General features: G+C 61.5%; 2 protein-coding genes across 2 annotated transcripts; both read right to left on the bottom strand.

Moving 5' to 3' along the window:
- Positions 1 to 1,119: 1,119 nt before the first annotated feature.
- Positions 1,120 to 14,042, bottom strand: UCKL1 (uridine-cytidine kinase 1 like 1). The gene is made up of 15 exons (XM_042782785.1): positions 13,951 to 14,042; positions 5,960 to 6,150; positions 5,761 to 5,867; positions 5,466 to 5,636; positions 5,296 to 5,367; positions 4,554 to 4,743; positions 4,210 to 4,271; positions 3,634 to 3,650; positions 2,279 to 2,377; positions 2,102 to 2,195; positions 1,930 to 1,992; positions 1,713 to 1,835; positions 1,501 to 1,608; positions 1,282 to 1,438; positions 1,120 to 1,199 (listed from the first exon to the last, which is right to left on the bottom strand). Exons 1-15 carry the CDS (start codon positions 14,040 to 14,042, stop codon positions 1,120 to 1,122), a joined length of 1,626 nt encoding a protein of 541 aa, XP_042638719.1.
- Positions 14,043 to 17,622: 3,580 nt separating this feature from the next.
- ZNF512B (zinc finger protein 512B) lies at positions 17,623 to 23,705 on the bottom strand. Its single transcript, XM_007954646.1, has 17 exons — positions 23,582 to 23,705; positions 23,321 to 23,460; positions 22,846 to 22,974; positions 22,409 to 22,710; positions 22,016 to 22,354; positions 21,697 to 21,923; positions 21,527 to 21,598; positions 21,108 to 21,245; positions 20,828 to 20,952; positions 20,429 to 20,521; positions 20,032 to 20,130; positions 19,705 to 19,875; positions 19,406 to 19,600; positions 19,140 to 19,241; positions 18,784 to 18,846; positions 18,206 to 18,304; positions 17,623 to 17,871 (listed from the first exon to the last, which is right to left on the bottom strand). Exons 1-17 carry the CDS (start codon positions 23,703 to 23,705, stop codon positions 17,623 to 17,625), a joined length of 2,667 nt encoding a protein of 888 aa, XP_007952837.1.
- Between the last annotated feature and the right edge of the window lie 565 nt (positions 23,706 to 24,270).

Here is a 24,270-nt window from a genome sequence, read left to right as displayed (position 1 = left end):
GGAAAGTCAGGCTCCCCCAGGGCCCCAGAACCTGTGACCCCAAGATAACAAGGGCTTGTTGCAGGCCTTGTACACCCCTCATACCCCCACCCTCCTAGCCTCCTCAAACCAGCCCAGGAGTCCACGGGGCAGAGGCCTTGCCTGCTTCAGCACGTGGCACCCTAAGAGGGAAGGTTTCAGGGAAGGAAAGGGGAAAGGAAGGGGCCTGGGACACAGGAGAGGGTCCACTCACCGGCACGGGAGGAGATGTTCCTCCTGCTCACCTACGTGCCCCCATGGTGGCCATCTCTGTCTTGGGTGCTTGTCCTCCCCTTGGACAGGCCTCCCGCCTTTATCTGCCCCATTTGACCCGGCCTCCACCCAGCGACTTCCTGTCTCCGCCCCACGACACACAGGCATTTCCATGACATGGCCTTTGTGGGGTGGGGAAGCACCCAGGAAGGCCAGGACAGGCAGGAAGGGGCTAGGGCCAGGCCTAGAGAAATGGAGGAGGGGGGACTGTCTCGAGTGTCCCAGTCCACACACAGCTGTGCAGAGGTCACAGCCCACAGATGTTCCCACTGCACGGGGGCACAGGGAAATGAGTCCACAGGCACACTGTGCAGGTCTGCATGTGTGTAGGCTGGTCCAGGGAGACTGTCATGGTGCCCTCACCCTGGAGTCCAAGATGGCTGAGGCCCTGGCCATCTGCCCTGGCTCGGGTTTCTGCCACTACAGCCCAGGTGGCAAGTCACTGCCACCAGCAGCTGCCCACGTGGCCCCTGGTGACGGGTTCTGGCCCCGTGTCTTGATGGCCCACCCCCTCCCCACATCCAGGTCTGGCATCCATCAGACAGGTCAGGTTGTAAGGTGTCAAGCCCTGGACCACAGGGAAGCCCAGTCAAGACCAGGCGTGCCCAGGCCTCCCTCCCATGGAGACTCTATCTAGCCTGAACACCACTCCTGCCCCAGGCCACTGAGCTCCTAAAACTGTTCATCTTACACAGCTGGAGGCTAAGTTCCATCACAGATGAGTCTTTATTATTAAAGTAAGTTAACATCTGAGGGTCTTGCTTGGACCAGGAAGCAGGATGGGGACAGGGTGGAAATAGGTCCTGGAGGAGGGTGCAGCCCAGGCCCCTAACTCGTGGAGGCCACTTCCTCCTCATCACTGCCTTCGGGGACTGCGTCTGTCCCAAAGTATCGGTCGCCAAAGTTCCCTGGAGGAAGCAGCAGGCTGTGGGTGGACCATCCATAGGCACTCCCCACCCTAGGACTGCGTAAGGCTATCTGTGGCCTCACCGATGCCGGGGATGATGCGGAAAAGGTCATTGACACGCTTGTCCACTGCTGTGGTGATGATTTTAACGCGTGGGAACGCGTAGGCCACAGAGTGCACACCCATCTCGGCCATGAGCAGCGACAGCAGGAAGATCTTGTCCTCTGGCACATCGTGGTCCTGGGGACAGGGCCGGTGAGCCCCACCCCGGGCCGCTGGCCCACCCCCACCCACTCACTCACCAGCAGCACGCGCACCGCCATCATGGCAGCGGCGCCCGTGGACACGGTGCAGTCCATGAGGATCACATGGTCATCGCTGATGTCCTTCGGCAGCCGCAGGTAGTGCAGCTGGAGTGTCGGGTGGGCAGGGTCGGCACCCTGGCCTCCCCACCCCATCCCCCACTCCAGCTCCCACCCCCGCTTGGGCTGCCCTGTCCCCCTTGGCCTCCCACCTCAGGCTCCCCGGTGAGTTGGTTGGTCTGGATGAGGATCGTGCCAATGCGCACGTCTTTGCACACGGCCCGGAGTGCTGGCTCCATGGTCTCACCCGCTCGCAGAATGGATACACCGGTGATCTGGGGGGAGGGGGGCCGGGGTGGGGACGAACTGGTGATGGGGGGCATGGGGGCTGGGCTGGCCTGCTGCCACCCCCACCACCAAAGCTCATACCTGCTTCCCAGCGTAGCACTTGCCCGAGTAGTCCTGGCCCTGTGGGGTCTGCACCACACAGTCCTACATGCACAGTGGAGGGCCAGGGCACACGTCAGCAAGAGAGCCCCCTCCCCTGCACGCACCTGGAAGGGCAGGAAGGACAGGGTGCAGCCCCCTCCCCTGCACGCACCTGGAAGGGCAGGAAGGACAGGGCATGTTCTATGAGCAGCCGCATCAAGCGCTTGGAATAGAAGATGAACTCATCACGACTGGTCTCCTTGTCCCTGCAGGGGCAGGCGCCTCAGCAGGGCTGCTGCCGGTGTGCCCGCCTGCCCGCCTGCCCGCCTGCCTGCAGGTAGGCCCTCACCTGATGATGGTGTGCATGCCCCGTACCTGCGGCGTGTTCTTAAGAACGCTCAGTGTCTGTGGCAGGGGGTGGCACTGGTGTGCAGAGGCCAGTGCGGCCCTGGGGACACAAATGACCCATCGAGGACACTCAGGTGCGTCCTCCCAGAGCCCCTCCCTCCCCCACAGCGTGTATGCGTGTCTAACTGGGGCTTGTGGGCAGTAGGCCCGGTCGGAGGTGGTGTGCAAGGTGGGGCCCCCTGGACCACACCCCACGGGCACAAATAAAAGCACTGGGGCCCAGAGCAGAGTGGCTGACCACCAGGCAGGAAGCAGAGGGGCCAGCCCAGGACCCCTGACCTCAGAGGAAGCAGCAGGGTGAGGCCAGAGAGCAGGGCCCACAGGTACAGAGAGAAGACCCACGGGCCACGGGCCTCTGTCCTGAGAATGGGCAGGCCACCTCCCAGGGCATCCTGGGGCCCAGCCTGGGGCCTGGAGGAGGTTGTCTGCTGACCAGCATGGCTGGCCTTCCCTCAAGTCCAGGGCTACCTCCAGGAACCATAAGGCCAGGTGGGTGGCTACTGGCCAGTGCAGAAGGAGGGGGGCAGGCACAGGGCAGGGGGGCATGCGGGTGCAGGGCTGCCACACACGCGGCAGGCAGGCGGCACCCAAGGCCAGAGCACACTGTCCTCACATATCCCAGCGCAGCTTCCTCTGCTCAGCCGTAAGGTGACAGTCAGGGAGGGAGCGGGCAGGAGGCACGGGGCACAGACCAAGGAAGAGAACAGAGACGGCCTCTCAGTGAGGGCCTGTGGGCGGCGCAGTGGGGACGCTCAGAGCCCTGGCTTTCTGTGAGCAGCGGTGATGTGGCCCCAGCCCACTCCCTGGGTCTGACCAGAGGATGGAAAACGTAGGTGGCTGCCCTCAGACGTTGTCTCAAGTGTAAACACTGGAAACTTTTTCTCAGAACAAAGGCTTCAATGGAGCCGAGGTGACAAGGTCTGTGGCGACCTGGTCAAGGTGGACGCCACACAGAGGTGCATTTGGCAACAGGAAGCAGGTGGGGGCAGCGAAGTATCCCGTGTGTAGCGAGTGCCGACCGCAGTCTGCGTGTGAGTGTGTGGGTGGCAGGCCCAGGACATGGCCTCCCTTCCTGCCCACAGCCACCTCTGCTCTGGGCCGTCCCCCAGCTGCACGCCTATCCTGCAGTAGGGTCCAGCTCAGCCCAGGATTAGGCTTGGTGCTCGCCTCTGGGCCAGTTTCTTGGGGGCCGTGAGGGCGGGCAGAGGCACCCCTTCCTGGGGGGACAGCCCTGCCCCAGCTCCACCGGCTGTGGGAAGCACTGCCTGCTGAGATCCGTGTGGGAGAGAGGCTTACCTGACACTGAGTTCACGCTGTGGCGGCAGCACGAGAGACACAAGGGAACGGGGTGGCGTGTCAGCGAGGGCCGAGCTAGCTTAGCTCACATCAGCGGAGCACAGCCCCCCACTCACCGCTACCCCTGCCCCGGGAATGGACACCCACAGCCCAGGGGATGGTCCAAACCTGGGACTCTGGGCTGGGCAGAAGGGCTGGGGGACTGCTGGAGAGTGCTCAGAGCCAGGGCCCCCGGCAGCCTGCACCCAGAGCCAGGGGCAGGGCAATGACCTGGGCTGGGGCCTGGTTCTGAGGCGCCACCACAGAATAGCCCAGGATGGTGGACAACCCTGTTGCCCCAAAGGATTAGGGGGGGATCGAGTATGCCCCTGTCCATGGCTGAGCTGAGAGTGGTAGAAACCAGCCATCCACACCCAGCACTGGCTGGGCCTCCACGTTCTCAAGAAGCCAGCCCCCCTTGGCCCAGCACAGAGGGTGACAGGCCCCTCGGATGCCCAAGGCCACATGGGCTGGGACTGAGGGCCAGGCAGAGCAGGGCCAAGCAGAGGGTTGGGGGTTGGTCAGGCACCCACTCACCTCCTCTAGCTGGCTGTGCACATGCTGCACGATCAGGTCAATGGCCACCGTGTTCCCACTTCCTGGGGGGCAGGGGGGCAGCTGTCGGGGGGCTGGGGTACAGGGCGGGGGCAGAGCAGCCATGCTGGCCTGCTGTGCAGGGGGGCCTGGGGTACGAGGTGGGGGCAGGGCAGCGATGCAGCCTGGCTGGGCCAGGGTGGGGGGCTGAGGTGGGGGGGACCCAGGGTGAGGGGCCTCGGTGTGGGCCTGCTGTGTGGGGAGCAGTGAGGTATAGGGCAGGGTGGCCTGGTGGTAGAGCAATGCAGGCCTGCTGTCCCCATCCCCTGTGGCCACAGCCAGCTCACCTCTGGGTACCACGATGTCAGCTAAACGCATGGTGGGTTGGATGTACTGGTCGAAGGCGGGCTTCACAAACTTGTTGTACTGTTTGATGACGCCCTCGATGTCCCGGCCCCGCTCACTGATGTCACGCCGCAGACGCCGCACCAGGCGGATGTCAGAGTCTGTGTCCACGAAGATCTTCATGTCCAGGAGCTGGGGAAACATCGAGGAGGCGCTGCGTGAGAGCTGCGGAGAGCACCAGGACCCGGCAGTGCCCCACAGGAAGGGGACGGGGAGTGCTGTGAGGAGACTTGGGGGCTGAGCAGCACCCCAGGGCCCCAGCACCCTCCTCCTGCTCAGAGCCTGACCTGTCCCCACACTGAGCACACTGAGCCCCCACCGCCTGCGCCCAGCACGCAGCAGGCGTCCCTAAGAAGAGCTGGAGGGGACCAGCGGCACAGGTCCCAGCCTCCCTCCTGAGGCTGTCCGTTTCTCTGAGGGAGCTGCCTGCAGAGCATGCCCACCCCCCCCAGCAGCCCTGCCCCTCACAGCTCACCCCACCCACAGAGCACACCAGCCCCCACCCCACTCCCCCTTGCATCCCACCCTATCCACAAGGCATGCCTGGCCTCCCGGAGCTCACAGTGGGGGTGAAGCAGGGTCCACTGAGTACCCACACAGGGACAGGCAGGCCAGAGAAGGGGGTGCCAGGAAGCAGAAAACCCAGGTGGTGAGCTCAGGCTCACCCCATGCCCTGTGCCTCACCTCCAACAGTGTCTTGTCTGCAAAGGCCATGATGCCCTCGAAGATGATGACATTGGCGCCATACAGCATCTTCTGGAAAGGAGCCATGTGGTTGTCCTCTGCCCGGCCATGCCACGGCTTTGCGGGTCTGAGGTGCCCATGCCCACCCGGCTCATGAGCCGCTGACCCACCCAGTCCTTCTTGCGGCTGTGGGTGGTGAAGTCGTAGATGGGCACTTTGACGCTCTTGCCCTGTTTCAGCTTCTTCAGGGTGGAGATGATGAGGTCAAAGTCGAAGGCATCGGGGTGGTCGAAGTTGAAGTTGTTGCGGGCGGCCTGCTCCTGCTGCTGCCTGGTCAGCACCTGTGAAGGGCGGATGCTGGTTCACTGGCCCTGTGGGCAGGTGGCCCTGGCCTCCAGGGGTGACTGTGCAGAGCTGGCAGCATGCACTCTGCAGGGACGCTGGGGGCAGGGCCAAGGGGCTCACCTTATAGAAGGAGTCCATGGACAGCAGGACCACCCAAGGGACATCCAAGGCCTCGATGATCATTCTGGCCACCGTGGTCTTCCCAGAGGCACTGCCGCCACCCAGACCTGCAGGAGACAAAGAGGCAGAGTCCACATGGGCTGTGTGGAATGGCTCCTGCCAGTGTCTGAGGGGTGCCCGTAGCAGGGGTGTGCCTCACCGATGACAAAGGCCTCCTTGGACTGTGTGCCATGTTCATTGTACCAGGGGGGCCGCCCTGCTGTGTAGATGGTCCGCTTGCTGGTCCGCAGTAGGGGCGGCTCTGACTTGCAGTGGCTTGTCGTGCGCTTCCGGGGTGAGCGCCCGGTGCCCACGGGTGGGAGGAGCCTGTCCAGGGACTCAGCACCACTGCTGTTGGGGGAGCACGGGGCTCAGAGGCAGGCTCCCAGCCACCCAGGGCCCCCACTCCATCCACAGGCAAGCATAGGGGGCATCCCACGACTGGGGCTGTGGGAGGTGGGAAGTAGACGCCTGAGGAACCACCGAGGCACCAAAGAGCAGTACCTCCCATGACACTTTTGTCAACCCCTTCCCATGCTGCAGGGCCAATGCCTAGGGGACACAGGGTGAGGTGCCATAAGGGACATGGGGCACCTGAGCTGCCACGTGGAGATGCTGCTAGGTAAGTGAGATGAGGCTGTGGGCAGTGGCCCAGGAGCTGTGACACATGGGAGCCGCCCACACACCAGGACTGCCAAGCACATCCCACATGTTACAGGAGAGGTTCCGAGGCCCACATACAGGTGAGGTCGTGCTGTGGAAGCACCTCGTGAGGTTGTGAGGACGTGTCTACAGCGTGATGTGTCCTCCCTGCCCAGAGGGCTATGGCTGGGACCAGGTGGAGGATACGCTGCCGAGGGTGGACAGGGGGACCGTAGGACCCACACGGAAAGGTGTCCTCGAGACACGGATGACATCATGGGTTGAGTTGTGTTCCCACAAGATGTTCAAGTCCTAACTCTTGCTCCGGTGAACGCAACCTTACTTGGAAATAGGGCTTTTTTTTTTGTCACCAGTTAAGTCGGCAAGATCACAGTGGAGTAGGGTGGGCCCTGATACCTTCCAAGTGCTGTGTTATACAAGCAGAGAACAGACACAGAGAGACACACAGGGAGGACTCTACCCGTGGATGCAGGGAGACGCGGGGAGGATGTCACAGACACACACGGAGGACATCAGAGAGCCATGGGGAGGATGTCAGAGAGACGTGGGGAGAACTCCACACATGGGTGCAGGGAGACACCTAAGGAGGGTGTCACAGAGACATGCAGGGAGACGCGGGGAGAATGTCATGTAGAGACATGCGGGGAGGACACGATGCAAGAAGACACACGGGAGGGTGTCACAGAGATGCACGGGGAGACATGGGGAGTGTCACAGATGCACGGAGAGACACACGAGGGATGTCACAGACACGTGGGGAGACACATGGGGGATGTCACAGAGACACGCAGGGGGGATATCACTGAGACGGGTGGGGAGACACACGGGATGTCAGAGACACATGGGGAGACATGCAGGGAGGACTCCGCACAGATGCAGGGAGACACGTGGGGAGGGTGTCACAGAAACACACCATGAACAGACACAGAGACGTGGAGGGGGTGTCACATATGGACACAGACGCATGGAGAATGCCACACATGGATGCAGGGACACATGTGGGGAGGGTGCCACGTGTGGGGAGGGTACCACGCATGCACACAGGGAGGATATCACAGAAAGACACATGGAGAAGATGCCATGTGCACACAGAAATACACGGGGAGGACATCACGTGCAGACGCAGAGACATGGGGAGGATGTCGCGTGAAGGTGCAGCTACAGCAGCAAAGGGCCCCAAGGACCAACAGCCACCAGAAGCTGGCAGAAGACGTAAGGGACCCACCCAGACAGTGCCGACTTCCCATTCCTGGCCTCCAGAACCGTGAGGGGACATCTCTGTGTTCTTCAAAGGCCACTACTTGGAAATAGTTTGCTACAGTAGCCCTCAGAAGTGAAGACAAGTGAGAAGAGCTAACTGTGAAGATGTGTCTGGTTCCTGTAAAAACCAGCAGGCAGCTGGCCACATGCATCTATCTGTGTGCAACGTGTATGCACGAGTGTGTGTGCTGGAGAGGACACACATGTGCGTTCATGTAAGAGAACATATGTGAGGAATGTATACATGTGTGAGAACGTGGGCTGTGTAAGAATGCATGAGAATGTGCATAGAGAACATGTCTGTGCATGTATGTATGCAGGAAAGTGTGCACAGGTGAGAGAACACGGAACATGTGTGCATGAGAGGAAGTGTGTGCATCTCGTAATATGCATGCCTGAGAGAACATGTGTGAGACTTTCAGTGCTTGTGCAAAACTACACTGTGTATGTGAGAACGTGCACACGTATGCATGAAAATGTGCGCATGCATGTGTGAGAATGAGAGAATGTGTGTACATGTGTTTGCACAAGACATGAGGGCATGCATGTGAGAATATGTGCATGCATGTTTGTGAGAAAACATGCATGAGAGAACACGTGTGGCATGGCTGCACGTGTGCACTGAGAACAGGGGAGCTCTGGTGGCGCAGTGGATAAAGCATCTGGCTGCTAACCAGAAGGTGCAGTGGTTCGAACCCACCAGCTGCTCCACAAAAGGAAGACAGGATGATGTACTTTTGTGAAGAGGACAGACTCAGAAAGCCCGTGGGGGCTGCTATGATTGGAACCGACTCGATGGCAGTGAGTTTGGTTTGGTTGGGTTTGCACGTGAGCATGTGAGAACGTGTTCAGAGACTATGAGGACGTGAGATGGGAGAACGTATGTGCACATGTATTCCTGTATTTGTGAGAACGTGTGGGCATGTGTATGACATGTTTCCATGCATGTCTGTGAAAACGTGAGGATGTGTGTGTACACATGTGCACAGAAAAGCCGTGAGGCAGACACGCCTGATGACTACCAGGCCCACCCTGGCACCACAGCACCGGGAATGGGGACGCTTCCCTGCCTGGGTTTCTGGCATCAAAGACGACCCCACCGCAGCCTCAGGAGTGTTCCTTTCTGCTGTGTGTACCATGAGCTGTATCTACAGGGTCACAGTGTCTCTGTGCCCGTGTGTTAGGGAGAAGACAGAGGAAAGAGTGCAGCCTTCCACCTCTGCTGGTGAGGAAGCACCCGCCTGTCCTCAGACGAGAGCATGAGGCAGGAGCCAGTTAACTGTGCTCAGTGTCACTGCAGAGGCCCTGGGACACCAATTAGCCAGTGTGTTCTGCCCAGAGCTGACAGCTGGCACGGCTGTGCCACCATTCTGGGAGATGACCAGCTGACTCACAGCTGCTAGGAGTGGAGAGACCCCTCAGGTCAGATGTGGGAATTACCCTGTACAGCATGGAGACAAGCCTAAGCAGCCTCCCTCCAAGTCTGTGCCCAACTTCACTGTCCACAGGGAACTGGCTGTTCCCCTCAACCCGTACCCTTCACCTCAGGGAGGAAACGCCAAGACACAAAAACTGATGGGCGGAGGGGCAGAGCCGCTCCAGGGCCACAGCTCCCAATGCCCTGCGGGCCAAGTGATCACGTGCTCCAGTGGTGCTTGCGGCCTGGAGCCAGGTGAGCCCAGCACTGAGCTGTGTCTTCAGAGCCCTGGACCTGCTGACGCTTGGATGTCCCAGGAGGTATGTCCACCCTCCTGGCTGTGGCTCTGTCCTGCTGAGATGATCAGGACCACTGCGCAGGTCCCAGGCTGAGGTCCCCCCAGGTCTATGCTGCACAAGGCTCCCCTCAAGAAAGCAGTGTGGGAAGCAGGCCCACCTGCACTGGAGCCGGACAGCGTCAGTGACGCCTGCAGCCAAGCCTTCGCTCCCGCCTGCTTGGGGCCCGTTCTCTGCAGAGCCACACCTCCCAGGGCATCCTCTCAAGATGGGAGGGCTGCCCTCCAACAGAAGCATGCTTCCGGCCACAGAATCACTAATGTCAACCCAAAGGACCGTGGGCAAGAAGCTGAACAAACCAAGCTCCCGAGGCCAGGCCTGTCTGGTTCCTGACATCCACGAACATGCAACAAGGCCATGCCAGGACAGCTGCTGGCACAGCTGCAGGGCGAGACTCACCTGCCCTCCGCTCCAAGGGCCCAGCACCCCGAGATCCTGATGCCGGGGTAAGCTGGGGGGCTGCTCATGGCCAAGGAGATGGGTCGGCGCCAAGCAGGCAGGGGCGTCAGGTATGAGGGCTCCGGAAGGGCTGTGCTCATGGCACGGGTGCCGGCAAGTGTGTCCTGGGCACCACGGAGCGTCTGCCAGGGATCCCCAGAGCACTTCCAAGCTCTGGCCACCTGCTCTATCTTGCATGGGGGACCCTGCTTAGGGGCCCAAGGGCGTAGCCTAAGAGGACCACCAGGAGCACAGGTATTAACAGTGCTCCCCTGCACAGCAACCGCCTGCTAGAGCCTCACCTGCCTGAAGCTACAGAACCTGAGTGGCCACCTGGGCCAGTGGCAGAGCCGCCGGCCCGGCCCGGCCCTCCAAGGTGCCTCCTCCAGCACAAACAAACCTGAAACCAGACCCAAGGCAGCATCTAAGAATAACTGCCCTGCCCTGCTCCCGGAGGGCCCCAGCACCGCCCTCTGCCGCCTCCCAGCTCAGCCCCGTGGGATGGCTGGGCCTCTTGGCAAAGGCAGGCCAGCTGAGGCTTTAAAGGGATTTGCACGATAAGCCAATAGGCCCATCCCCTCGGCCAGGCCCCCCATCTGCACCAGCTGCCTGCCATCCCTTCTCAGCCTCCTTGCGGGGCATCCCTGTGAGCGGTGACAGGGTTCAAGGAGAGAAGACTGCGTGGGGGCCACACGCCTGAGGGGGATCCACACACCTGAGGGGGGTCCACATACCGACAGAAGGGTCATACACCTAAATGGGGTTCACACACCTAAAGAGGGTTCACACATCTGAGCAGGGTTTACACACGAGGGTTCACACTTCTGCAGTGGGGACAGAGGGTTCGCATATCTGAAGTGAAGTCATACACCTGAGTGGGGTTCACACACTTGAGGCAGCTTCACACACACCTAAGAGGGGCTAACATACCTGAGGAGGAGTTCACACACTTGACAGGGGTTTACACACCATGGGGGACCCACATACCTAAAGGGTTCACACACTTAAAGGGAGTTCATACATTTGCACTGGGTTCACACACCCATGGGGAGGGTCACACACCTGAGGTGGATTCAGACACCTGAGTGGGTTCACACATCCACAGGGGGTTCTCACATCTGATAGGGGTTCACTCAGTTGGGGGGGAGGGAATGGTTAACACACTTGAAGTGGATTAATTCACCTGAAAGGGGCTCACACATGTGAATTCACACATCTGGGGGGGAGGGTTTACACACCTGAGGGGTTCACACTCATCTAGGTAACTGTTGGTAAGTCTGCTTGCCCTCTGGGGGCACCTGGCACTAATCCAGCCCCCCAGTAGCACCCACAGCATCTCCTTGTGGGTGCTGATCTGGGGTGGTTGGGTCATCTGCCCCTGTCCTGGGCACAGGGGTGTGGAGCAGGGCTCCCAGTGACTGGTGTGCCAGCTGGGGCTGCGTGGGCAGCAGAGAGCAGACAGGTAAGGCCAGCAGGCACCAGGGGCTCAGGTGACCAGACTGAGGCTGGGAGAGAGGCAGGTGCCAGATATCCCTGCAGGGCCCCCTGATGCTTGCCTCCAGGCTTCAGGGAGCTGGCCCCACAAACCAGCACTTCTCAACCCAAGATGTGCCAGGAAATGCTGAGAGCACCCGCTCTGACCACTAGGGCTGGGACAGGCAGGTGTTTGGAGAACCCCAGGGTCACCCGCCTGCCCTGTCATGGGAAGGTCTCCCATCTCAGGTGTAGAACCGTCGATGCTGGGGCAGCACAAGCACTTCAGCCTCACGCCTTGCCATGTGCCTGTCTGACTCAACTCCCCTCTGCTGCCAGCGCCGAACCACCGCACGCCTGCCTCAGTCTCCCCACCAGCATGCTGGGTTGGCAGGTGCAAACGCACGTTGTACTAACGAGCTTTGCATGCAAAAAGGGCTCCGTGAGCAAGGGTCTTAAGGAAGTGGCGGGGTTGTACACAGATATGCAGGCTCTGAACTCAGCAGAGTGGCTGACGGTAGAGGCAAGGGATGCTCAGTGTTGTGTGTGCATCCAAAACCAACGTCAGGCAGGAATGCGCAGGACAGCGGGACGCAGGGCGGAAGTGAAAAGAACCCACAAAAACCAAGGCTGCACGTATGCCTAATTACCTAAGATAAGTTCATGACACTCAGGGAAGGTTCAAGTCACGTCTGTCTGGTGGCTTGCTCCCCATGCTGTACCCAGACCTCCACTTGGGACAGCACCTTACCACTTACTGAGTTAAGAACAAGAACAGGGAGGAGTGGGGAGCTGCCCCCATGGGGTCTGGCACTGGCTTAGGGGCAGCTGCCCCCACAAAAGGGGGTCACAGAGATGCTAAAACAGTGCAGGGATGCGTGGGTCCCTAAGACCCACATCACCCTAGCAGGCCTCTTCCACCATGCCCTGGCGGGGGGTCACGTCTGCTGTCCACTGCACCCACCCAGGAAGCTCGTCAGCAAACCCAGGGACATGGAGGCCCCGGCAGGAGCGTGGGCAGGGCTGGCCAGGACACATTCTCATGCTGACAAGCTGAGGGGCAGGCCCCCAGTAAGTAACGGGTAAGAGGGACAGGTCACACCGCAGCTGGCAGCCAGGAAGACTGGAGCGGATGCGGTGTGTGGTGGCCAGCAAGGCCACTCAGTGATGCAGGAGGAGCTCTGGCAGAGGGCCAGCAGTGCAGGGACTGGCCAGTGGAACACAGGAAAAAGTGCAAGAAATCCAAGCCAGGAGGCGCCTTTGCAGGAAGAGTGCTGTGGTCTAGGTCTCTGCTGAAAACCGGCTGCCTCCAGGTCCTTCCCAGGGAGGGGGAAGGCCGGGTGTGCTCAGGGCAAGCCCCAGGGGCTGCAGAGACCTAGGTTACAGCGCCTGTCCAGCCCTCACGGCTCAATCTCAGACGAAATAAAGACCTTTGGAACCAGCCAGGCCACAGGCTCACTTCCTGTCGGATCTAAGCCATCCTCCGCCGCCTACCAGGAGCAGGGCCCTGACCTGGGGGTATGCTCTCTTGGGCCGGGGGAAAGGCTCCCTTCAAGCAGCGTGGCCAGCAGGTGCCTGGCCAAGTCTCCCAGTCAATGTGGCCACTCCTCACAGCACCCCCAGGACCCTGCAGGCCAGGCAATCAGCACTGTGGCCTGGGGCAGAGGTAATGGAACAGGGTGGGTTTCTTTTCCTGCACCCCCCAGGGGACGGTTTGCAGACCGGGAAGCAAGGAGACAGGCCCGGGTATCTGTGCTGACCCCCACACGGTCAGCCTCCGCCCCCTGGTGGCCAAGGTCCGTAGGCCCCAGCCCAGGCCCTTGCTCAGGCCGTTTCTCATACATTTCCTTGTCGGTGAGGCACTGGTGACTACCGGGTCAGACGCCCCCCTTCCCCCGCTCGACTCCCGCACCCCACAACTCCCCTTTCTTCACAGTCTCGCCAGGACCCACAGAGCCTGGAGGAAGCCCCACACCAGGTGGGGCGGTTACAAAGTATTGGGCACAACACTGTCCCCAGAAACACAGGGCCAGTCCTGACCTAAGCAATCCGCCAGGTACCCCATACATTCAGGACAGAACCCAAGGTCAGGGTGGGGTGGGTGTTGGGGCGCTGAGCCTCTGCAGACACCTGAGGGCCCGGGCCTGCACAGGTCACAGCCTGCAGCCGCCTCTCTGCTCCTCATCTGGGAGCAGGATGCTGGCCTTGGCCACGCACTCAGCCTTTCCCTCGGGTGGGCCCCCAGAGCCTGCGGAGGCCCACTTGCACTTAGAACCAGGTCCAGCACGGCCTCGATCCCAGTCTTTGCACTGCCTGCCGCGTGCGTGTGCGTGTGCGCGACCGCACTGCACACGAAAGAAGCCCTCCTCACCTCGCCACCGGCGCCAGAGCCCCTCGGAACGGGAGGGAGCCTGGGGCCACGTCACGCGAGGCGGGCGCTCCAGCTCACGTGGGTCTCCCCCGCCCCTTCTTCCCGTTCCCGCTGTGCAAAGGACCGGAGGGGCGTGCGCGGCCCCCGGCCTCCCTCGGGTGCGCCCCGCCTACCGGTCCTCGCTCTTCTCCCCCGGCGGGTCGGGTGGGTCTCGGGCCGCAGTGGGCGGGAGGTGCGAGGGCGCGGAGGCCGGGGGCGCAGCCATGAAGCTGGGGTCTCGCAGCAGCCGCAGGCCCGACCGCGCTCGGGGGGCCGCGCGCACAGGCCTCTGGGAGCTGTAGTTCGAGGCCGCGCGCCGCACGGACTACAAGTCCCTCAAGGCTGCGCGGCACGGCTTGCGGGGTCTCGTAGTGGGCGCCCCGCCACGTGCAGGACCTGGGGTGGGCGCCCTGCGGCTGGACGGCCTCAGCACTGCGGAAGGACCTCGCTCCCCCACTCCCTGCATTTACCACAAATTCAGGCGCACAAAATCCCTGCAAAAAAATCAATAAACATTTATTTGATACAGTCATTTTTAATACAGTTGATGGCCCACTCCCACTCCACTGAGGAGTCAGGGCGCAGGGCGGGGGACACGGACCAAGGACAGATGGTCACAAGGCGGGCAGCGCCCAAGCTCACTGTCAAAACATCTTGCAAATAAACACTTTGTAGATAGAATATATATGCATATATATGGTTACAAGTGATAGTGGGACCTCTCCTTTGAAATGCACTTAATGTACTGAGAACTGGCGCTAAAAAAACCCAAACCAAGAACCCAAAGCATAGAACATGTGGCCTCCACACTGGAGGCATGACTGGTGGCCCTCTGAACCCCAGGCCTCCGGTGCCCACCAGGTGGGTCACACGTCCTCCGCGTCTGGCTCCACAGAGGAGCTGACACCTGCTCTTCCCACCAGAACTGTCCAGGTGCAGGACAGGGAGGACTATGCCAAGAAGGGCCAAAGGTCACACCAGGAAGCACCCTCATCTGCCTCTGCACAAGCAAATAAAGTGCATCCTTATTTGTGTGTGAAGTGTCAGGCCCCTCAAGCCGCCCTTCCTATTCTCAGGGCAAGGGAGGTGGGCCAGGCCAGAGGTAGATGTGCAGAAGGGGACCCTTATAGTATCATGCCCAGGGCTTGAGCCTTGGGTGAGGTGCACACCCACCACACCCTGGGGTGAGGGTAGGGGGGAATCCAGCCACACAAGTCCCTTCCACCGGGGGTGTCAGGCACCTGGCTGCAGCCACCAGCACTTGATGCTGCCAGGGTAGGAGGTGGGCAATGCCACTGAATGCTGCCCAGAGCTGTCTCCCCGAAGAGGAGTTTGCAGACCAGCTCACCATGGCCCCTCACCAGCCTGAGCTCCAGGCTAGGCCAGGAGAGGGAAGAGAGAAGGAGGGGGATCCGACCCAACAGCCACATTCAGCAGCAGCCCCTACACCCACTTTAAAGACAAAGACGGGGGTTAAAGTGCTAAACATCAAGTTACCCAGGACCCCCCTCTTCCCAGCATGTCCAGAAGGGGTCCCTACACCAGGGACTACCTTGGGAAGTGTCCTAGAAACTCAACCCCAGCCAAAACCAGGGCCCTCTCTCTCCTCCCCAAGGGCCAAGTACCTGAGAGGCCGGGGCGGTCTGCCCACCCTCAGCAGAGGTGTTGAGGTTGGACCCTCCTCGTGCCATAGGTAACAGGGCAGAACATAATGCACCCGGAGGCTCCTGCCCAGAGCCTGTTTGCACCAGTCCGACCTGGGCTCCCTCCCTCATGGTGCCTGCCAGACCTTCACCCCACTGCATGCTGGAACTGACACCGAGAACACAGGAAAGAAAGTCCTGCAGCTCCCAGGGCCCCTGTTCACAGTGCGTGCCCCACCTGGGTGCCCTCTGTACAGGCTCACATCCATCAGATCAAAGTGCGTGGGGAGGAGGACTGAGTCTCCTTGCCCCCACCAAATATTTCAGCTAGAGCTGAGAACACCTTTACGTTAAACAAAGAACCAGAGAAAGACCCCAGCCCCAAGAGCTGCCCTGGAACCTGTCCCCCTCTGCCCAGCTTCCGGCCCATTTGCCCCGGGGGGGCAGGAGGTCCGATGAGTACAGGAGCTGAGTTGGCATCGCCACCCCGAGCAGAGGTCCACGGAACAGAGGGACCCAGCCCCACAGGGCCACGCCCTGGCCAGCGCGGTCCCTAGACTCGCCATTGGCACCAGGAAACCCTTAGCACCAAAATGTCAGATTGTTTTCATATAAAAAACAGAATAAAAAAAGGTTGTTACTTGTCACAGCAACAAGACTGGCATTCACTACACTCAGGAAACACAAACGGGCACCTATCAAAATTCACATCATCCAGGGTCCACCCTGGTGGAGAAGGGTCTCCATTCAAACCCACTCTGCAGGACCTCCTTCTCCCTGCGACAGCCCTGTGGGGAGGGGACCAGGGAGGAAGGGCAGAGGGTGCATGGCCACGTCCTCCGGGTGGTCTGGCCTCCCTACCAGACCTGATCAGCCTTCAGACCAGCTCCTCATCAGAGCCCCAAAAGGGAGCGAAGATGGAGGCCTGGCTCAGCTACCAACTTGCTGTGACCTCGGCCAAGCCCCCTGCCCTTGCTGGCCTTCAGTCTTGTATCAGGTGGCCACACAACCAGAAGCAGAGAGACAGGCATAAAACAGGGTGTGGTGTGTGCGTGTGTTTGTGTGTGAGGGCTCCCCCAGGGATGTGGCCACCTTCCTACAGGGGGGCCTCCTCCCCACGGGGGTGGGGGGGCTCCTCAGGGGCTGGGCTGACTCTGCCCACCTCCCAGTTCCACTTGTCTATGGGCCCCACCTCTTCCCAGACCCAGGTAGACCCGACCAGGCTGGCGCTGCCCCATTAGGCCTCTCCTGTTCCAGCCAGCGGTGCCAGCAAGGCCGAAGGTCAGAGCAGAACACGTTCTGCAGGGAGGCTCACCCCCACCACAATGGGGCCCTAGGCCAGGAACCACTGCTCCTACTGCCTGGCGGGTGGGAGAGCAGAGCTTCTCCTTACCCTAAGCAGAGAGCACCTTTGAGATGGCTGGGAGAGCCCTCACTCGAGTGGCCATCCTTCACCATGAGGGAACCAGGCCGGGCCAATGGAGTGAAGCAGAGCTTAGGGTATAGGATAGGGAGGGCAGAGACAGGCCGGAGAGGTAGAGAGAGCAGAGGAGAGGCCAGAGGTGCAGAGCAGGGGCAGCCTGAGGGGTGGGTGGGTGACCCGGGCCTGTCCTGGGAGGTAGCTGGGGTGCTGGCATTCCAGTGGCAGGTGGAGGTGAGGCTGGGGCTGCACAAGTGGTCTCTCACCAGCCCAGACCTGGGGGCCATCAGGGACCCCAAGCCTTAGGTGGGAGCCCTTGCATCACAGAGGGAGCTGGGGGGGGGGTGCAGCAGGGACCACAAAATCAGGTGTGAAGCTTGGGGGGCGGGGGCACCAAGGCTGCTGTCCCCCACCTGCTCCAAGTCTCATTCGTGGTGCTGAGGCACAGGGCACAGCCCCTCCTCCTGCCCACCTCCAGGGCCCTGGACCCTGCTAGGCAAGAGGTGTTCTTGGAGGTAGGGCTGTGCCTCCAGACTATTGCACTGCTGCAGCACCCCCAGGCTCAGCCCAGTGGTGGAAGGGCCATGTCGGGAGGGAAATGAGGCTGGCCACCCCCACCCACTGGACAGATGGAGGGGACAGCCCAGGACAGGGAGAGGTTGGAGCTTGCTACCCCCTCCCTGGAGCGGGAGACCTGGTGGCTGGCAACAAGTCCACACCCCACCCACCTGCCACAACGGAGCTCATTTCTCAGGCGCCTTGCCAGCCCCCACTTTCCGGCCCGTGGGGCCCCGGCCCCCTTTGTCTCTGCCTCCTGAGGGCCAGTCTTCACGTCGAGGAAGCTTGGCCGCAGGCTCCTCGGGGGGCCGCTCCCTGGGCTTGCGACCTCGCTTCTTCCCACCCCCCCCACTTCTCTTCTTCTCCTTCGGAGGTGCCAGAGAGTCCTGGCTCCTGTGTTTGGGCTGGGGGTCTGCCGAGGTCCGGAACCAGTTCTAGGAGGAAAAAGCAGCCAGTGGAGGCCTTAGGATGGAGGTGTTGAGCCCCTGGGCCAGGCATGGCCTGAGACCTGACCCCAGCCCACACACTGTAGGCAGCTACAGGGACCAGGTATACCCTTAGGTAGCTTCCATTGAGGGGGCTGGGAGCACCTGTGCCTCTCAGCTCAAGGGGTGTCAGATAGTCACTGTGGGGTAAAGACTCCAGATTTCCTCTCGATGCACAAATGTCAGCCTTGTCCCAAGACTGCTGCGCACTACCTCATAGGCCACTGCTCCCAGCCCCAGCCCCGGCCCCGGCCCACCCTTGGCCTCCAAGGCTGCTTCTCACCTCCGCATGGGTTTTCAGGATGTGGTACTTGACACCGCTCTCGGAGCTGAACTCCTTTGGACATAGCAGGCAGCAGTACTTCCCCACCAGGTGATCCCCCTGCAATGCATGGGCAGCCCAGCCCCCAGTCAAACTGGATGCTGAGACCCAAGCCCTCATCCTGTGGCTAACCGGGGCAGGGCTGGAAGAGCAGGACAGGGCCAGCAGGTGGGCAGCAGGGACCCGAGTCACCCCGTGCCAGGACCACTCAGTGGCCCCTGCTGTAGGGGGTGAGCGGAGATGAGAGTAGGTAGAAGCAGGTGCCTAGGTAGGCCCCTCTGCCTGCTGGGCCATCCCCATTCCTGCTGCCTGTGTTGGCACAGCCACCTGAGCCCCTGAGACAGCAGCTCTGAGTGCAAGCAGGCCAGGCCAGGGTGACTCCAGACACAGCTTGGCAGGAACTAAGGGCTACAGAACCGAGTAAGTGGAACCCTGGGCTCACGGAGGGGTGACCCCTGAAGTAGCAGGTAGGGGGCTCCATGCTCAGCCTCCCAGATGCTTGAGGCTACGCACATACCCAGTGATGGGGCAGGACCCACCTTGCTGCAGCTGGCGAGGTGGGCCTTGAGGCCGGACACGCTGGAGTAGATGGCCTCACAGCACTAGGGAACAAGAAGCATAGTGGGCGGAAGTCCCCCAATGGGCCTGCCCACCTGGGGGCATGGGGCCTCTGCAGTTTAAATAGAGGGGCTTGGGCAAGTCCCCTGTGACAGAGATCTCTGCCTGAGAGTGCTGGGGGGCCCAGGGGTCACAGGTGGGTTGGTCACACTGAGGGTGGCCCTCTCCTGACAGAGGCTCTGTTGCCACAGGCTCTGCTTCACCCGCTCTTCTCAGAGGACCACTCCTGCGTGCTGTCCCTGAGGCCGGCTCCCTGCAGCCAACCTGCCCGGCTCACCTCGTTGGGGCAATTGACATGGCCTTTCTCTTTGACCTGGTTCTTCCACGCTTCCAGCAGCTGGGGGTCAAGTGTGGGAAGGCCTGGCCGTGTGTAGTTGAGCTGTGAGGACAGACTCCGAGTAAGCGAAGGAACTTTGGTCCCATGGCCACCAGGTGGCTTGATGGTAGGGCACCAGGGGGCCCTTGGCTGGGACACATCCCACCCAGAGAGCAGGAGGCTGGGAGCTCAGGAAAGGGACCAGAGGGGCTCAAGTGAGTGGTCACCCGTGCGGTCTCAGGCACGAGATCATCCTTCATGCGCCGTTTGGTCCAATCTCGGGCCAGTTCGTCCTCTGCGATCTCCTGCAGGTGGAATACAGCGACCTGGGCCGACGTCCGCCGGATACGACCACTCGGTGTTCGCTCCACGCCCAGTAAGTCCTCGGCCTCAGAAGGCTTGTCTGCAGGCTCCTTGGGGGGCTGGGGGACAGGACGTGTGAGGATGAGAGCTGGAGCGACCAGAGATGTGGTACGCCCATGAAAGAAGGACATGAAGAGATGGGCACACAGGGCAGGGCGCTCACCGGGACTGCGTGCTCTGAGCGCATGTGGTAGTCGTGACCAGCCTTGGAGCGGTACGTCTTGCCACAGTGAGCACAGGGAAAGGAGGGGCTGTCCAGCTCGCAGGGCGGCTTCCCACAGCGCCGCTGGTGGTACTGGTAGCCCATGAGGCTGGAGAAGGCAGCCCCGCAGCCCTAGGAGTCACAATCCAGGTGTCAGGGGCACGGCTGGTGGCCAGCAAGCCTGTGCCCAACCCCCTACCCCGTGTCCCCAGGCCCACCCACCTCCTGGGGACAGCGCAGCCCCTGCCCGCGGCTCCGCCCCTGCCCCGCGGCTCCGCCCCCACTGACCTCCTGAGGGCAGCGCAGTTTCCCCATCTGCTTGAGCACCTTGCGCAGCCGCTCCCGCTCCTCCTGCTCACTCCCCTCCGAGGCCTCGCCGTCAGAGGGCTGAGGGGACAGGACAGCATCAGCAACCCCGGCCCCATCCACAGGGCCTGGGGACCCTAGACGTCCAAGGTCAGGCATGGGGGCATTGCACGGCACCCCACCAAGTGCACAGCAAGAGAAGGTTCAGTTACAGAAGGGGGGTTGGGTTGGAGCAGAAGCTGAGCAGGGGGAGGGGGCTCTGATTGGGGGGAGATGGAGCTGAGCTGGTGGAGGGCTACAGTGGGGGGAGTGCTGAGTTGACGGAGTGGGAACTGGGCTGGTACTGGAGCAGGCTGGCTCTGGAGACAGAAGGGCACACCTTGGCGCTGTGCTCGGCCATGGTGTGGTAGTTGAGGCCCGCCTTGGACTTGAATTGCTTCCGGCAGTGCTGGCACTTGAGCGCATCCTGCAACTATAAACAGAGCTGTGCGTCATGGCTGGGCCCTGGCCCCCTCCTGGCACCCTGGGGGATCCAGCCAGGCCCTGGGCCCCCCTCCCCAGCACCTTGGGGGATCCAGCCAGGCCCTGGGCCCCCCCAGCACCCTGGGGGATCCGGCCAGGTCCTGGGCTCTCTCCCGGCACCCTGGGGAATCCAGCCAGGCCCTGGCCGACCCCCCCAGCACCTTGGGGGATCCAGCCAGGCCCTGCCCCCCCAGCACCCTGGGGGATCCAGCCAGGCCCTGGCCGCCCCCACAGCACCCTGGGGGTCCCGACTTACCTTCTGGCACACCTCCATGTGCTTCTTGAGCCCCACCAGGGTCTTGCGGGTAACCACGCTGCAGGTGGGACAAACGGCCTCACCCCGCTCATGGATGGCCCGCTGCCACTGCTCCTCGGGGCCACCTGTGGGGTGAGGCCAGGGCCTCAGGGCCTTGCTGGGCTCCTGGATCCCCTGGACGCCAAGTGCAGAACCCAGGGTCCACACTCGGCCCTGACACTGCACCTCAGCCCCCCACCCTCACAGTAGAGACATGCTTCTGCCACTCAGCAGCCCCCACCTGAGGCTGGGTGGGCCATGGGGGCTGGCACCTCCTTGTTGGCAGTGGCTAGTACTTTCTTCTGAATGCCCTCGGAGCCTGTCACCTCCTGTTTCTTGGCACGATGGATGCGGGCTTTGTCCTCTGCCTTGGCCAGGCCTGCGTGCACACGTGTGCAGGGTGGGGTAGGTAGGGGCAGAACCCTGGTACACACAGGCAGGGCAGGCTAGATGCGAGCAAAAGACACTGACACATGCATGCACACACAGAGTAGATGGGTGGAGGGACCCAGCACATAGGCACACACAGGAGAGGTGGGACAGATGCAGACAGAGAGCCCCAGCACCCATGAACACACACAGGCTGGGCAGGTGTGGGCAGAGAGCCCTAGCACACACGTGCACGTGCCCAGCCACGGCAGTGCCCACCCAGGGCCTCACCTTTGAGTCCAAAAGTCCCAGAGATGGACGGCTGCTCTCCTGTGAATTTCTTGGGGGTTCTCTGTTTCCTTCCTGACTCGGGGAGAGACAATGGGCGAGATCCTGGTCAAACGGCCACCTGGCGGCCTCAGCCCACCCAGCGGCCTCAGTCCACCCGGCTCTCATCTTACTGTGTTTCATTCGCTCTGGATCCTCCTCTGGCAGGAATGTGGGGCCTGTGGCCCGAGGAGTCTCCTTGCCTCCTGAGGCCCTGCTTCCCAGGGAGAGGGGGCTGCTAGGGGGCTCTGCACTCAGCTGGAACCCCAAACTCTGGCCTGTGGTGGACGGTCCGCACTCCCCATTCTCTGGCCTCACCTGCTTGGGCGGCACAGGACAGGCTTCCAGGCTGTCGGCAGCCCTGCAGGAAGTGGGTGGGTGAGGGGCAGGCAGCCGTCTTCGGGGTACTAGGCTGCAGCCCAGAAGCCCCCCAGCCCCAAACGGGCCCCATACCTTTTCTTACCACTGTTCCTCCCCATAGCACGAGGAGTTTTGCTCTCAGACTTGGTCAACGGCACCATTTTGCAGGGTGGTGTTGGTCTGCCGATGGCAACTGGCCTGCTGACTGGCACAGGCTTCGTAACTGTCACGAGCTTTGTCATCGGTACTGGTTTGGCCACTGGCACCGGCTTGTTGATTGTCACTGGCTTGCTGACTGGCATGGGTTTGCTGACCGGCATGGGTTTGCTGACCGGCATGGACTTGGTGACTGGTGTGGGCTTGGTGACAGGCATGGGCCTGCTGACTGGCATGGGCCTGCTGAGTGTGACAGGCTTGGTGGCTGGCACAGGCCTGCTGAGTGTGACAGGCTTGGTGACTGGTGTGGGCTTGGTGACCGGTATGGACTTGGTGACCGGTATGGACTTGGTGACTGGCACAGGCCTGCTCACTGTGACAGGCTTGGTGACCGGCATGGGCCTGCTGACACCCACAGGCCGGCTGATGGTGACAGGCTTGCTCACTCCTATGGGTTTGCTGACACCGACGGGCCGGCTGATGGTGACTGGTCGACTGACAGGCCCGGGCTTGGGGGCAGGCAGGGGGTGGTCCATGTGGTTCCAAATCCGATGCTTCTCCAGCTGAGTCTTGGAGGTGAATGCAGCCTCGCAGAAGGGGCAGGGGAAAGTCAGCCTTTCTGAGATGGCACCCTGAGCGGGAAGGGCAGGTGTGGGTGGGGCCCACCCAGGGGTGCTGCCCAGACACCCCCCAGTGTGCAGGAGAGAACGCCGACGGTGCAGGTAGGCGGGCCCGGGCCTCCTCGTCCCCGACCAGACATCCCTTACCCCTCGGCACCGCTGATAGTGGTACTTGAGGCCATAGATACTGGGGAACTCCAGCCAGCACCCTGGGTTTGGACACTTCACCCTCGAGTGGGCCTTGAATTCATCTTTCCACTGGTTCATCAGGGAGAGCTGGGGGTGGGCAAGGCCAAGCTGCTGACCCTCTCAGTGAAGCTTTGTCCAACCCAAGCCCCAGACACTACAACGCCTTCCCCAAGCCCCAAACCTTGAGACAATGATAATTAGCCACCCACCCGAGCAGCACCCCTGTGTAGGACTTGACCTAAGGGGCCACACCCAGTCCACTGGGCCCTCTGGCATTCGTGTCAAAGGCAGGGGCTCGAGGCCATACGTGGAGTCCCATCTGGCCAATACCTGAGCCTGAGAGCACTGGGCTGCCTGCTGGCACAGCCAAGGGGAAGGCAGTGTCCTGGGCAACAGAACTTCATGAGCCCCACCCTGACCCTCAGGAGCTCACGGGAATGTCTCGGAGTGCCTGGTTCTCAGCTTTCGGCCGTCCCTTCTTCTTCCCTTCCATTCTGTCGCTGGCTGGACTTCCTGGGTCGAAGCAGAGCAGGGCCTGGCTGGGCATCTGGCCACCTCTGACCACCGGCACCCCTGTGGTACACAGTGCACCAGGCTCAGGTGCTGGGGAGACCTCCATCCACACCCAGGCCCCTACTGCTCCAAGACATCCCCTCCAAAAAAACCCCCCAACCCAGCCTGTGCCACCTCTTACCAAGCTTGGGTGGGTCATGCAACACTGGAAGTTGGACCTCGTTCCGACCTGCATCCTTCCCAGGTCCACTCTTGCTGGACCCTGGGAGCCGGCGGCCTCCGCCCACACAGAAAGGGTCAGTCATGGCTGCCAAGCAAGGGGACAGACCTGTGAGGCCCAGGGGCCCCAGACCAATTGCACCCTATCGCCTCTCGTGGGCCATTCAGTACTGTCCTGCCTCTGCCCCTGTTCTTGCATAGGGCTGCCCTCTCGGAGGGTGAGGAGGAAGGGTGCCAGGGGGTCTGGTTCTTGGCAGGGGCTGCTCCACTGATTCTCTGGGCAGTCCAAGAGAAACCATCAGCCTGAAGGTCCAAGCCTGGCACCCTTTCGTCGCATGCCAGCTGCAGGCTCCCTCTGTCCCCACACATGTGCTGGGAAGCATGCACCCTACGCTCAGGAGCAAGGAGGCCAACTACACCTTTCAGGGAATCAATGAACATGCCAGTGATGGGCTACTGGCTCACCTGGGGCACCACCTTTCAGCCCATGGCTGAAACCTCCCATCCAGACCCAGGCAGTACGACCTACCCGGTGGGCACCCTGGATCGGATCCTTCTGCCCAGGACACAGTTGGAAGACTGCCAAGCTGGGCACCGAGGGCCCCCAATCCCTCCTGGAAGGCAGACCAAGGCCCTGCAGGCCCCTTGCTC

The sequence above is a fragment of the Orycteropus afer genome, unplaced genomic scaffold (genome assembly GCF_000298275.1).
Source record: "Orycteropus afer afer isolate SDZICR_OR568_19922 unplaced genomic scaffold, OryAfe1.0 scaffold00469, whole genome shotgun sequence".
In the NCBI taxonomy this organism is placed as follows: domain Eukaryota; kingdom Metazoa; phylum Chordata; class Mammalia; order Tubulidentata; family Orycteropodidae; genus Orycteropus; species Orycteropus afer.
This window is presented reverse-complemented; position numbering and strand designations above follow the sequence as displayed.